This window comes from Hirundo rustica, chromosome 1, assembly GCF_015227805.2.
Source record: "Hirundo rustica isolate bHirRus1 chromosome 1, bHirRus1.pri.v3, whole genome shotgun sequence".
NCBI classification, from domain to species: Eukaryota; Metazoa; Chordata; class Aves; order Passeriformes; family Hirundinidae; genus Hirundo; species Hirundo rustica.
This window is the reverse complement of record NC_053450.1, coordinates 4,513,198-4,529,288: the sequence shown is the minus strand read 5'-3', so window position 1 is coordinate 4,529,288 and position 16,091 is coordinate 4,513,198. Positions and strand designations below refer to the sequence as shown.

The 16,091-nt window shown below is 40.7% G+C and overlaps 1 protein-coding gene across 1 annotated transcript in view; it reads right to left on the bottom strand.

Moving 5' to 3' along the window:
• Nucleotides 1-16,091, bottom strand: part of COL22A1 (collagen type XXII alpha 1 chain) — a 239,922-nt gene that overhangs the window by 185,596 nt on the left and 38,235 nt on the right. The window contains exon 3 of the mRNA XM_040065878.2: nucleotides 15,019-15,585. Within this exon, the coding sequence (XP_039921812.1) occupies nucleotides 15,019-15,585 (567 nt within the window). The remainder of the gene's footprint in view (nucleotides 1-15,018; nucleotides 15,586-16,091) is intronic.

The following is a 16,091-nucleotide window of genomic DNA, read 5'->3' as shown; positions in this document are numbered from 1 at the left end:
AAGCATAGGGGGAATCAAACTTAGCATACAATCTGGAATTCCAGACAAAAGTGAAATGAAAAGCTCAGCCCAAGAGAAGGCAAACAAATAGGCAATGTTTTCTCTATATTGGCTTCAGCTGTTTTTTCCTGGGTCCCACCAACCCTAGGAAAATCATCAACGTGTCAAAAAACAAAAACAAAAACAAAAACAAAAACAAAAACAAAAACAAACCATCAAAACCCCAACAAAACTACAGAAATTACTATGTAATTATAGATTCATTGCAGATATATGTCTACACTCTCTACTTTCCCATTTAAAATTATATAATTAAACATCTACTGATTTAATGAAAACTCTGTCTGTACTATTCTGAAATTAGGACACTCACCTCCCCCTGTGGGAGCACAGATCCACCCAGCATGAATAGCATGTTTATCCACCCCTGTGGTTTCCATTCCCTAGATTTTATTTGTGTTCACTAAGAGAAAATCACTCCATTCACTCACAGTTATATACATGTATGTGTGTGCATATGCATACATTAAAAAAAGTGGATGCTATTAAAAGAACTGAGTCCAGAAGTGAAAAAAATAAAGGATGCCTGTACTCCAAAAGAGACTTATTTAAAGGATAGATTCTGGAGAGTGCTTGAGTCCATGAAAGTCATGGAGTCCCCCATCAGTGGCCATTCTTCACCAGAAATCCACAATAAGATGAGCAGCCAGCCCCTTCCTCTTAGTGACTTGATCAACACTTCATCCCCTGCTCAGTTTGAACCCACATCCAGCCACAGGAGAAAAGTCACAAGCCCCTGGGACAAAGCAGATGGAGGGGAGAGGGCCCTTGGTGCCTTCAGCCTCCTTTGTTCTGGTGATAGCAGGTTACTTGGAAGCTTATTCTATAATGAGGTGTGGTGGGGGAAGAGAAAACACAGCCAAAACAACTTCTGTGACTATGAACTTACTGACATCAATTTGCTTGCTCTACTTGGCATTTCTCCCTCTCACTCCACCACAGACTTACGGGTAGAAAACACTTTTCCTGAAAAGCTGTTCTCCTCCTGTGCATTTTGTGGTGAAGGGGAGACAATTATTGAGAAGAAAAAAGGAAAGAACAGAAGATGAAAGGGTCAGCCTCACACAGTTACAGCCTCAAGTGCTCCTGCACCGTTCTTGAGCTGCACCAACAAAGCCTCAGCCTGGAGGTCCCTGTCAGGGAGAAGTGGGACACACTGAACAGGAACATCATCCAGAAACCTACACAGCCAGGCCAGGTCCATCTTGAGAGCTGGGCTGTGCTGAGCACATTAAGAAGCTGTAGGGACACCCCCAAGCCCACCCCTACCCCCACAGGTAAAACCTCCACATACAGCCAGCAGTGAGGAATCATCTCCTAAGAATTTCTGCATTTGTTTCACATACCTTTCCTGCTGGTAGGACAGCAGTTCTTTTAGGACTAAGAGGTTGGATCGCTGTGACCCAATGTGCATCTTCATTATACCCGAGTGCATCAACCTCTCATGGAAAATCCTCAGGGTGCCCCACAAGGAAGGGATTTGCACAATGTGTAAATCTGTTCAGCCAAGGTTCATTTCTGAGGTCTTCTAGTGCCCCGCTGTCTGACCTCAAGAAAACTATTGAATTCACTAGAAATAACTCAGAATGTATGCAAATAGCTGTACAAAGTCGTGACAAGTCAGTCTAATACTTTCTCAGATGTTTGGTTAATAAAACATTTATCTTGCACACTACTAGTTCATGGAAAATAATTAGCAGTGAGATATTACTGAGCATAAACACAGAGGAGTGAAACTACTCTGTGCTCCAAAATAGAAATTAATGTTTTAGTTATAAGATAAACTAAATGACCTAAATTAAAAAAAAAACAAAAAACAAAACAAAACAAAAAACAACAACAACAACAACAACAACAAAACAACAACAACAACAACAAAATACAAAAAACCACTCCTCCAGGATCTGAACAAGGAAGAATTTTCTTGAACCTGTGAGACTAAGAGATATTTTTCAACACTTCAGTAGCACTTAAAATTTTATGGTGAAGCATGTGCCAACAGATATCAAAGTAAAAAGCTAAAAGACTTTTATTACTGGCCCCCAAGACAAATAAAAATATTGACCTTGAAAGCCAAGTTACTTATAATCAACTCAAAAATAGTTTGGAGAGATGAATGTGGTGGGAGGGTGTAACAACCCACCCACTAATTCCATTTATTTAGAGTTCCTGTTCTATTTTCTTGTGCTGTGGGCAAGCACACAGAACAGTATTTTTAACTAAATAATAGTATGAGAAAGGATTTACTATGAAAAAAAAAAAAAAATCCCACCCACTGGGATAAACTCCTAATTATAGATGATAAAAATCCTTGATTCTGAGCCAGTCATACATTAAATAGATTCCTGTGTACCATCTCACATTGTGTGAAGCCAGTGTCTTACAGCTTGTAAAGCTGTGAGCACGCAAGTACTCAGCTGGCGATAAATAAATTATAAATATAATATTAGCCCAGGAAATTAATTCTTCAGGATATTATCAAGGTCACTACAAAGAACAGTTTATCAGGCAGGTAAATTAGACAGGCATCTGCTTCTATGCTTGCTAATAGAAATCAGAACAGCAAGTGTAAATGATGTTGAATTTTTGCAAGATTTGCAGTTCTGCAAATGTTACACTTGTCCTTAAACAACTTTGTTAAAAATCACCATGCATGACTCACTATTCCAGCACAGAGCTCTGATAGCTTGGAGGAATAGTTAGCAGATACATCCCTGAATAAACTAACACAGTAAATTTTCCAGTACATTTTGTTTTATTTCGTGAGTATTATACACTCACAATTCAACTAAAACTCATATCTTATTCATTACAAGCAAGGATAATGATGATTTCCTTCTATTTTTAGACTCTGTCACCCTTTTCATTAGAGCCATGAGCTCCAGTAGAGCCACATGTGTAGAACTGGGGTTATTTCTCTGGAGTGGGAGTGGTGATTGCAGGCTGTCAATAAGCTCGACTAGGGAGGGAATATTATGGCCAACATCTGCCCTCTTGCAAAATTCTTGGGGCTGGATACTGCCTAAATATATAGGGAAATATGGTGTCAGGAATTGAAATGAATGAATATCCAGTTTCCTAATCTAGGCACCTAAGTGACCTTTCCAAAAGTGCCTGATCTGTGCAGTGTGCTGCACCAGAGAGCATTAAGACTGGGCTTCAGGCATCTGTGACTCAAAGGCTGCTCTGGATGATTTCAGTTCCCGAGGGATTGTTAGTCCTGAGCACACCCCTTCTCTAATGTGATCCTTCTGATGTGTGTTGTGTTTATATACAAGTCAAAATATTTGAGTTGAGGCATGCTGTATTCCATCAGACAAGCTCTGCTCAACAATAACAAAAACATATCTACATTGTCAATGCTGTGTTCAGGAGAAATCTAAAACATATCTCCATACCAGCTGCTGGGAAAAAAACTCCATCGCAGCCAAAACCAGCACTCTAATGCAGAGGTGCCATTCACATTCTGCAAAAGGCACCCAGAGTGAATTCAATGAAAATTTGAATAAATCATAGAGTCATAGAATGGTTTGGTTTGGAAGGGACCTAAATGATCATTCAGTTCCAAACCTGCCAAGGGCAGGGACACCTTCTGCTAACACCAAAGTCCTGTTCCATTGGAACCTGTTCCAGTGCCTCACAACCCTCAAAGTCTTTCTTCCTACTATCTAATCTAAATTTAATCTCTTTCAATTCAAAGCCATTTCTGTTTTTTCTATCAGATAATAATCAAATAAGAAAGACTGTTTAATTACATTAACCCATACTCAGAACTCCACTGGCCCAAAGTCAGTTTTCCAGTCCCACTCATAGCAGAATTTATCACAGCAGTTCTTCCACTGGGCTTGTTCGCCAGGTCCTCCAAGTTAATTTTTAGCTTCTCTCTCTGGGAAGACAACAAGGATGCACCACCAACATGGGTTTGGTTTACATTCAAGCTGGTCTGAGCTGACATCCTTCCCATTTTGCTTCCAGTAAAGTTTGGTTTGGGGTCTGGCATTGTTACAGCAAGAACTGGAAAGATCATCAAGCACAAGTGGATTCAAGCTTCAATTAATAGCTAAAGAGCTATTAGCAACAAAGTTATCTTTCAATAATAGTAATTTAAAAAGCTGTCTCTGTTACTCTTAATTGTATTGCAGCCATTATTTGTTCTTTAAAGTGTTATCTCCCTGCTGTAAACAAGTCAACAGACTGCAGCAGGTAATATCCTTCAAGGACCAATTTATCACAAGATGTAGGCAGAAGCCAATGATAAGGGAGAGGGAACCATTCTTCTCACAGGAATTGTCCCTTAGGGATTAAATAAATTTGGCAGTACAATGTTTGACCCTAAACATATGGCAATACTTGATAACAGCTCTCTAAACTGACATTGTCTTCTTGGACTATACAGACCCTGCAGCATCAGGGAGCTGGGTGAGAAATACAGCACGTCCACCTCAGCTTGCAACAACGCTGGCCTGAATATCCATCGGTAATATAAATTCAAGCAGACCGAATTTACTGGCAAAAGGGAACAAACATTATTGTATTCCCAGAATGTGACAGGGAAGTTTCAACTCTTTTGCTGTTGGCTGTCAAAGCAAAGAATCCAATGAGAAAGTTCTATAAGTTCTCTCAAAATGAATGAAAATAAAGAGGCACTCAAGAGGTTGAATCACATCACCTGTCTCAAACAGTCATCCTCAAAAAGGATGGAACATTCTCTTGAGATGTCTACTCCTTTCTACTGACAATCAAAAGAGCACGGACAATAACTTTCAGGCTACTTCAGTTTGAAGATATAAATCCTACCAAAGATACTTGAATATAAAAATACAAATTGTTTAATTCTATTTATGGTTTTCAATTCTGATCCAATATCAATCTTCAACTCAGAAACACCCTTTGATCTAAGCTATTAGAGTCATTTGCCACAAAACTTTAACACCAGTGACCAAAATTCTGCTGCACCATCCCACCTCTGTCATATTAGTATTGCAGCCTCTGACAGAGGTGTTGCATCTTCAGTGCCAAATCAGAGAGGTTTTTACGGTAGATGTAGGACTAATATATAGACAGAACTAATATATGCTCTCTATCCGGCTGCAAAACCCTGGAGGAACAAAGCACAGTGATTCCGATGGTAGTGTAGCTAAATGAAGTCTCACCCAGAGGTGGTGGATTTGGTTGATTGTGTGTAATCACTTTGCAGTAAAAATGTCTTGTATTTCATCCTCACTAGAACTTTGACATGTTATAGCTTTGTCTACCTCTCCGTAAAAAAAGACTGATATGTCAGGCTGACAGAACACAGATTTATTTTTCAGAGTTTATACATATAGAAACAAACATACATCTTATGCACATACCCAAACATACACACATATATGTGCATTTTATATAAAAGTTTTCTAGAATACAGATGAAGTTATAGCCAAACTGACACTGAATGTTGACTATTAATCCATAACAAAATGAGTGGAGCTTAGGAACCTGATGTCCCATGACCCTGCTGTTCAACAGACAAGGACAGCAAGTGACAAAAATCGCCTTATCCAATTGAGCGTCCTCACTTGAAATATACCTTCCCTACCTCTGGCCAGGATTAGCAGCAGTACTCACCATTCCCAAAATATACAGCATGCCAAAAAGAATTTTATGCAAAACTTAGAAATATTCTCCACCATTTTTAAGTACATTAATACAGCAGGGCTGGCAACAATTTCTTAATTGCATTTTAAAGAACTTAATTAGTAATTTATCAAAAAGGTGTCTCATTTTCTCCAAGATGCCAGAGTATTCCCACTGCTTTTGTTTTGCATCATAAACAAGCTTACTGATTTGAAAGGAAATTTGGTATTGGGTGTAACTTGTAGGGAACTTGATGGGATGAATCACTAACCCTACAATTTACTAACAAAAATAGCCCACCAATTAAACCACACTGCATGTGTGTGGCACTGAGGAAGACATATTCTTAACAGACTGGTACATTAGAATTCAATTTTGTTTTTTGACTTAGTTTATTTAAGGAAAAAAAAAAAAAAAAAAAGTTGAAATTCAGCAGCATTTACAAACTTCCACAGAGGAAAGGGTGCACCACTTCATATTACCAAGGGATAAGAAAGGAAATCATTGTATCATTTGAGTTTGAACTCTAGTAGTAACATGAATATCTCTGTTGCAGAGAGACCATGCAAGGTTTACAGGCATCACAGATCTGTTCAACCAGATGCCCCATCCCTGGAAGTGTTCAAGGCCAGGCTGGATGGAGTTCTGAGCAACCTGGTCTAGTGGGAGGTTGGAATGAGATAATCCCTTCCAACCCAGGCCATTCTATGATTTTATCATCTACATATAGATTCAAAATAAGCCATTAAAACTTAAATGCCCAGCTTTGCTTTGATCACAGAAATAAATAACACAGGCTTCTAAAGAGAGCTCAGCTGAACACAGAACTGGAAGCAATGGTTTCATCCCAGATCTTAAAAATAGGTGGGGCTACCCATTTTGTTCCAGGTCTTAATGCGACAGCCTATCTAGCTCTGAAGACAGGTTTGGCCTTATAGTTTTGTTCTGCCTGTGCAGTTGTTTCCAAAATCAGTTCAATTATCAGGCCATGTGCTTGATTCAATACCGTGAAAGGTCACAAATTTTCTGGTTAATCTATTTGAAGAGAAAGCTGAGTGTTTGTGCCAAACCTTTTCCCAGGTGTCACAGGCAGCCCATGACCAGCAATCACTGCATCCTTCCTGAAATCCAGGACCTGCCATGATACCTCCAAACCCCTTCATTAGGCTGAATCACAGGATCTGCAGCTCTTATTGCAGTTACTCCTCGTGCTCCTCACAAGACTTTGAGGCTGGAATTTATGAAGCCAGGTGCAAAAGGAAAACAAAACAAAACAAAACAAAAACAACAAAAAACCAAAACAAAACCCAAAACCAAAACCAAAAACAAACAAACAAACAAACAAAAAAAACCCAAACAAAAACAAAAAAAAAACCACCACCACCATCTCCGAGAGACCAAGCTCACCATTGCTATAGCGGGTTTACAGAAATATTCATTTTTTAAGAAGCTGGGGGTTTCAGGAAACCCACTGAGTTTTAGAAGTATAATATCTTATTATGGGACCTTTAATACATTGCATAGGTTTTGCTCTGATACATATTCAACTTTTTCTATCATTTTCTGTAAATTCTACCAGGTCTATCAGGAGAACTGGGAATAAGCACTGGGAACTAGCACCTTCCCAGACTTTCCCTATCCTAAAAAGAACTACATCCCCAAATAGAGGGAGAGCAGAGGAAATCTTTAATTTGCAAGTGCAGCTAACCACAGCAGGCAATGGTCTATTCCATTTATAGATTGTGCTGGGAGTTAACATAAGATTTTTATGTGAATAGTCACATAAAGCATAAAAATGAACAAGGCAGGTTTAGAACACTAAGACTTTAAGTAACTGGTGTTCTTTCAGTTTGAGGTCAGTTTAGGGGTTGTAAAATGAAGGAGGAAGAAAGACCTGACTGTACAAATCTTCTGAAATTAAAAGTATTTTCGATTCATGAAGGCCACATGCCAAGTGTTTTCTCTTGATTGCTTTGTTTTTCTTGGACAGAAAAGCCTGTAACTAAACCTAATGCCTCAGAGGTTGTTCACTGCCTTGCCCTAGTCTCCTGCTGAGCATCTGGCCATCTTCAGAGGTTATTCTTTCTGCTAAGCATTCCTCAGCAGTCCATCAGACAGCAAACACCAAGAGAGACTGTGCTGCACCAAGGAGGAGTTGTCTCTTCTACCCCATCATTTGGATTCCACTGGAGCAGACAGAAAGCCTCCTTCTGATTGTAGCTGGAGAAGTGTTGGGCTCCACAGCTGAATATTGAAAGGGCTGAGCATCCACAGCTCCTGCAAAATCAATGCAGACTGTAGACAGGATTGAAAAACAAGCTACTTCCAGCACGTAAGAGTATGTTCCAGCTTTTTGCCTACTCCCATTCCTGTACTTCTCCTTCACTTCTACATTATTTAGAAATGGCTTCCATAGTCTCCACATTTTCCATCCCCCCCCCCACTTTTTTCTTCCTCCAAACAGCACATTACTTTTTCATGAGGCTCTGAGAACCACACTTTTCCTGACTGTCTCAATATTTCTTTCTGAATCTGGGACTTACTTTTATCTGAGCCTTTGCCTTTACAATTATTTTTACTGTACATGAAACATTCTTCTGAGTGCTTTCTTGTTTCTTTCTTGTTTGAAATGCAAGAAAACCTATTACAATCTAGGGGAGATGCTATCATCCAGCCAGATTTTGTGATTTCAGACAAGATGTTTTCGGCAGTCCAGAGATTCACTGCTTTACATAAAGTGATTGCCTGTGGTTTATGATGCCACTATTTGTCTGTAGCTGCTAAAGAAAGAAGTTAGAGATAAGAAAGGCAAGTTCAAAAGGTTTAATTGATCTCATTTTATTATATTCCTATCTTCAGAGTCCCATATTAATATTCCCAGTGGTCTGTATGAAGTTGCAGGTTTGGAACAGACTCCTTTTCTCACAAACTGCATCAAAGAAAAGAAGTAAAACCATTTTCTGTCACAGACTTATTTCTAAAACTCTGGGTTTTGGATGGTTTTTGGATTAGTATCTTTTCTCCCCAGCAAAAAGAAGAAATCAGGCCACAAGTGCTGAAATATCCTCATCACCTGAAGGCAATGTCTAAGACATTGCTTTTTCCAACATGCAAGGGAATGAAAATAAATCAATAAATCACGCTCTGAAACTCTAACAGAGCTAACATCCATTCTGGAGGAGAAAAGCTGCCCGGGCGCACAGAAATATCAAAGTGCTGCCTGGAGGCACTGACAGACAGTCTGTGTCTAAGTGAAGGTGGTGGCAAGCTTGCTCATCCCTCCTACCAACAACTCCTGGCAAGATGCTCCCAGCCAGGCACAGCATGTCTGAGGAGGGAAAACTCTGCCATCCCTCCCTGAACCAACAGGAGCTGAGGCGGTAGTAAAACAGCAACAGTTCTGTGTACTGGAAGGCCTGTTTAAGGAAAATGGGACAGAATCCTGAAGAGATCCATCTGCGGTGGGATATTTTTGTTAAGCAAGCTGTTTATTGAAGGTGAGCAAGTTGTGCTGAAGCCTAGAAGTGGAGTTTGAATGGGAAAAACACACCTAGGAATCCACTCTATGCACAGCATAAAGCCGAGCTCACGGGATCACAGGCTCAGGTCTGCATTGGGAGTACATGAAGGAGTTTCCTCAGTTTTCTGAAGTCTTTAACTAATGTTCATCAAGCTGATACGAGCTAGCACTGCACCAAAGGACACAATCCAGGTCTTCTGGTCCGAGTTAGCTGCTCTCACCTTGTGCCAGTTACTCCCCTGGGACAGAATGATGAAATAAATCTGAGTGAAAGCTAATCTGGGAAAAGGAAACAAAAATATTCATTGGCTTCCTGCTATAGATCATGGTGGGGCCACATAAATGCATGTGCTGGCAGATGGGAGAATAAAGGGAGAATAAGATTTTCTTTTTTAGAAGTGGGGCTGGTCTTAAAACAGCGCTCTTGCAAATCTCAGAATAAACCTATTCATTTGGAGCAACAAGCAAAAGAAGAATTTATTTAGAATCATGGAATTGTTTAGGCTAGAAGAACCCTTAAGAACAAGGAGTCCAATCATTAACCCAGAACTGCCAGGTCCACCACTAAACCATGAACCCAAGTGTTACACCTACACATCTTTTAAACACCTCCAGGGATGGTGACTCCACCACTTCCCTGGAGAGCTTCTTCCACTGCTTGACAACCTTTTCAATGAAGAAAATTCTTCTTAATATCCAATATAAAGCTCTTCTGGTAAAACCTGAGGCCATTTCCTCTTGTGCTATTTCTTGTTACCTGGGAGAAGAGAAAAATCCCCACCTGGCTATGATGCATTGGAATGGCTACCTAGAACAGAGGCTAGACAGAGTTAGAAAATAAAGCAGGAAACTATTAAAGGCCTTCAGTAGATAGATACATCTTGGGCAGTGCAAGAGCCTGACAGAGGCTACACCCAAGATGGTCACAAGTTTTTCAGACAGATAAAAGTTTGGTCTATTTGCATATCAGGGGTTAGTTGTCCAATTACAGCTTCAGGTAATAAAGTAATATTTCCCCAGTTCGCTCTTTGTCCCAATTTATCTTTTGTTTATACTTTTCATGGCCTGGGGCCAAGGCTGTCCTTGGATCTCAGGCTTAGAAGGATTGTTTTGTCTGTCCAAAATGTGAAGAGAGCTTGCTAACACTCTTTAGTTCAGAGTTATACACTAATGCAGTACAGGATCTGAAAAATACAAAAGCTGGAAACTTAAGGCATCATCCTTTCAGGGGGATGTAGACAGTGATAAGTTTCCAATTCAGCCTGCTTTCCCCCAGGCTAAAAACTCCCAGTCCCCTCAGCCACCACTCAAAGGATTCATGATAAAGACCCTTCACAAGCTTTGATACCCTTCTTTGGACATGCAACATTTAAATTATGTGGAGATTACACAGTGCCAGAACAGAGCTGTATTTATGATTAGGAAAACAGTCACTTCTGCATGATCTGTGGAGAAATGGAGGGACAACCAACAGCCATAGCTCATTCACAGAGTTCAAAGCTGCGTGCCAGACACCAGCTCTGGAACCATTTCTCTCTAAGCTGGTGATGACTGGACCAAGTGGAAAATTAGATCTGAGAGTTTCTGACATTTGATTTGAAAATAAAAAGTTCTGTAGGAGAAAAATAATATCTGAATATTTCTGCTGTGCTTCCCAGAGCCGAAAGATACCAGACAGTCCTTCAACTAAATGGCAGAAGAACATCACTAAACAAACATTTTTTTGTCCTCACATCCATGAAAAGTATTTTCTTTTCTTTAGTTTCAAGTAAAGAATAAACCAGTTGGAAATTCTGTCACAGATGTTTCATGCCTTCACAGGAAACTGCAATTAGCCAGCAAATGTGGTGATGAAAGTATGAGTGATCCTGTCATCTGTAACATGAGTGATTCCTGGAAGATGGAGATGTTACAGAGTTTGAGAAGGCACCACGACAGCTGTGGGAGTGCAGCATCAAGAAGCAGCAGGACATATCAGAGGTGACATCAGCTGTGTCACTGCCCAGCTGCAGCTTTTTAAAAAGCAGCATTTGTCTGCTGAGCTTTTAACAAACTTCCAAACCTATCTGAAAGTCACTAGATTTTCAAGTGATGGTCAAATTCTTATTCCCTGCACTTAATCTGGACATCTTCTTAAGCAGCAAAATGTGGAATATACCCTTAGGTGTTGATATGTTCCAATATGTCAGAATTTTGTGAGATTTTACTGTGCTGATAAGTCTTTTAGGAGGTGTCAGTCAAGATATGGCAATTCAGATGCCTGCCCATTGTCATGGTCTCTGTGCATGAGGTATTCTTAACACTAAAGGCCAAGAAGAAACAGCTTGCTGTTCATCTGTGAATATATCATGAACCTGGGCAAAGGCAATCCCAAAAAATGACATTTCTGAAGCTTTCAGACTATCCTTTTGATGGATGTTCAAGGTGCTGCTTTGAAGGCTGGAAGCCCTTTATCATCAGTAACAGAATAGTGGTAGCATATGTCTTATATTTTATGCACTTCATACACTACCCAAAGTCAACAAAGGCATGTAAAAATAGAAATATAAATGTCGTGAATCATCTGGACATGTGACTGCTTTTGATATCTTATCACAGACCTTACTAAATCAACTGAAATCAATGACAAACCATCGGTACCAACCCATTACTGAAACAATTCAGCCTCATCTTGTTCTGTTTGAAAAGTACCTGAGATTCATGTGATGACAGTCCTTTGGTCTAGTATATTTTTAAATATTCCATAGCTGCCTGTTATCCCAATAACATATAAGCAGGAACTGTATTTAGGAAGCATGTAGTATCTCTGGAACTTTTAGCAGAATGTCTCTCTCCTGCTTTCCTGTGAAAGCATCACCCATTCTTGCAGCCAATTATAGTCCAGAATGTAATGGAGATGTGTGGCAAAAATATCTCCCCCTGACACAATGTCGTACTGAGCAGACATGCTGTTTTTTGATTATGCTATGCTTACTGCCAAAAGATCAAATGAGAGCTAAAATGCTATTAATGCACTCAATGACATCTTTTTAGCAATAAATTCAGTCAAATATAGCAAGATGGAATGACAGAGTCTAGGCCAGATGTCCAGGGAGACCTGAGACAAGCAACTGTGAACAGCTGCTGGCATGAAATCCATCATTTGCAACACTTCACAACCCTTCACATTTCAGTAGCAGCACCAGGACTGCAGGACTCATCAGAGGTCAGCACAAAAAAAACTTCCTCCCATTTCCACCCTTTGATTCATGTGTCTCCCTGGAGCTTACATGGGATTATGTCTATTAAAACCAGAGCCTGGCTGTGGCAATGTATGCTTTTGTCTCAGAATGTGCACAAAATAAACAGCAGCTTGGCATGTGCCCTGGTTACATTTTCCACCCACCCTGTGGTTTGTATGTTCATGTTTTATACAGAGCTGTCATTAAAACCACTGAAAGTTAACTGCAACAGCTGTTAAAAATTTGATCTTCTAAATATGTAGAAGGCCTTGCCATCACAGTGAACTCCTTTCCTGTTCCTACTGCATTAACGTGGAATTTAAAAGTGGTACATGCACAAGAAATCACTTGGTCCTGTTCTCCATCTCCATTCTCTCACCCCCCAAAACAGTTCTACCTCACACATGCAAGTAACAAAAAAAATAACTGATCTCTACCAGAATATTTCTGCTGGAGATGCTCTCATTACCTCATCCTCTGTTTCAGCAAGATTTTCATGTTTTTTTAGACCTGATCTAAACATCATGCCTCTTAAAAGCTTTCAGTATGCAAAACAATAAATTAAATAGGTATGATAACACTGATTCTGCCAAAGAGCACTTTCCTTGTTTTAAATGTAGGAAGGAAAAAATTAGGGAAGACTCAGGGATTGTGTATTTAAGGGTGAAAAGTTACTATGCTGGAGAAATTTCAGTGAGAGGCAAGAAGTGAGACTATGAGAGAGGAATAGCCCTGCAGACACCAGTACAGAAGGAGGCTCCAGGTCCTGGAGCAGAGATTCCCCTGAAGCCCCTGCACAGCCCATGGAGAGGCAGCTGTGTCCCTGCTGCCCACGGGGGTCCATGGGGGAGCAGAGATCCACCTGCAGCCTGGGGAGGACCCCACACCAGAGCAGGGGAATGCCTGAAGAAGCCTGTGCTGGAGAAAACTCCTGGCAGGACCCGTGTACACATGCAGGGAGGAGCTCCTGCCAGAACAGGGAAAGAGTGTGAGGAGTTCTCCCTCCTAGGAAGAAGGAGCAGCAGAGATGTGTGATGAAATGACCCCATTTCTCACTGAGCTCACCAGTGCAGGTAGAAGCAAACACCTTGGAGAGTGACTGTCATCATATTCAGGATGAAGGATGATCCTGGTGATCCTTTGCAATTGAATGAGAAGCATTATGCTGGCCCGTGTGGATACAGGATGGGCTCAGAATGCCACAGACAGATGGTATCTGACAGGCAGGTAACAGATTTTTTTGAGCAGGCAACAAATGATGGCCCAGGTACAAAGCAGAGTAAACACTTTCTTTGGAAAAGAAAAATAAAAGAATTGCAAAGGAAAATCACATTTTTGGTGTTCAGCAGCTGCAACAGGAAGTTGTTTGAGTTTGTCAGGTGTGCCAATCGGAAAGCTTTACCATTTTCTATTAGAGCCTAGTCATGTGTCTGATTACATAAGATTTTCACAGAAAAAAAACAAGCTTCTTCAGTCTGCATAGCTTACAGTCATTATTCCCCATGACTTCCATTTGTATTGGGACTACACCATTCATTACCCATTTATGTTTAGGCTGTAAAAGCAGTAACACCTTGATATTGCTGGGTAATGTCAACTAGAGTCTGCCTGCTTGACCTCGTCACTCTTTACAGACCCTATATAAGCCTAGAGCTTTTTTCTTACAAAGGGAGGTCACAGAAAGCAATACCAGATCTTCACAACATCAGCTATGAGGCCTGTTCACAGTAGTCATGACACACACTGCAAAAAGCAGAAAAACTAGGCAGCTTTCACAAAGTCACTAAGAACAAGACAGTGATTTATCAGCGGTGGAAGGAGAACAGGCTGTGCGATTGCTGTTCCTGTTAAAGTGCTGGGAGATACCAGCCACAATGCCATTCCCATCCTCTTCACCAAGGAGCTGGAAAATCAAAATTATGCAGTGCAAATTCCCCACACTTTTCTCCATTAAAAGTCATTCAAAACATCACCAATGCTTATGCTGTTGGCAGCCAGAGCACTAGAGAACACCAGTTGTCAGTAGAGTTGAGATGCTGAAAGGAAGAAAAGCACAAACATCCTTTTGCTTCCTTAAGGATCATTCCCAGCAGCACCCAGAGCATTCTCTTCAGAGTACAATTCCAGAAAATAAGGTGGAAAAGGGTCCTATACAAAGTAACCCAAAATCTGGGTATAAATAAGACATCACTATTCATATTCAGTAGTCCAAGTTATTATAAAGTAATTGAACTATATCAGAGCCAAAAGGGAATTCATGGTTTACTCTGGAAGCTGACCTATAGTTAATACTGACTTACCAGAAAAACCCATCACATCTCCTGTAGAAAAATCATAGAATCATAACATCAGAGAATAGTTTGGGTTGGAAGGGACCTTAAAGATCTCCTAATTCCAAATCCTCCTGTGAGCAATACTCTACTAGATCAGGTTGCTCAAAGCTCCACCCAACCTGGCCTTGAACAGTGATCTCCTACAGAATGGAATTGAGTAGAAGGTACAAAAATAAAATATAAGCATGAAAGAAAACAATCACAGATTTTCATATCTATATGCTAACTGAACCTATTCTAATTCTGCAGAAAGAGAAGCTCTACTTACTCTCACAGAGACGCCTCCTCAGCTTCCCCCGAATTTTATCAATGGCATTGTAATCAGAGACGTGAAACACGTGAGCAGACTTGGGCTCTGAAGCAATCTCATCAAGTTCCTCTTTTAAGGCTTCTCCAACACCCACAGCAAAAATCCTGATCCCAGCCTGATGGGCTGCAGTGGCTGGATCCAAGACAAAATCCTGGCTCCTTCCATCCGTCAAAAGGATAGCCACTTTTTTAACAGTTCGATCACTAAGTCTCCCTCCAGCTTCTTTGGAAAAACTGTAGGTGGTGATGTACCTGAGAGCATCTCCAGTGTTCGTGTTACCCCCATAATACTGAATCTTTCGAGCAGCCTCTTTGATTTCCTCACGGGTTTTGTACTTTCCCAGGTCGAACTCTGTGGTTGGACGATCGCTGTATCGCACCACACCTACACGAGTTTTGTCTGGGCCAATCTCAAATGTTTCCACCAAATTAGACACCCACTGACGAACTTTCTCAAAATCTTCTTTTCCGACGCTGGAGGAGGTGTCCAAGAGGAACACAAGGTCATAGTGAACACTCTTGCAACCTGCAAGAGTGGCAGAAAACATTGTTAAGCAGAGATGAACACAAAGGACCAGACATAACCAAGTATTCCCTAGACAGAGCTCCTCAGTGAGCAATTTGGAGGAGGCAGAAAAACCTTCTTCCTATCCTGTAGAGGAAGAGCAGATTCCCAGCCCTTCTTCCTTGTGTTTCACCTCATCAGTTCCAGGGCATCTACAGAGCAGCACAGACTTTGCTTTGAAATGGAAACCCTTTCCCTTCCTTTGCTTCTATCTCTGACCCATCCTTCAGCTACACCCCCTGCATGTACATGAAGATATTTTTCTCTGACTTGCAGTGCCTTTGCTCAGGCAGTGCTCTGAAATGACCTGGACAGATCAAAAGCCCTGTCCTGACCTTGCCTATGCCAATCTTGACCCTGAGAAATGAAGCTTTCATGTCCCATCTTGCATTAATGTTATGATTCATTTATGCTTAGCTAGAAACAGTTCTTTTGCCCAGCAGGATACGTTGATATAGCAGGTCTAT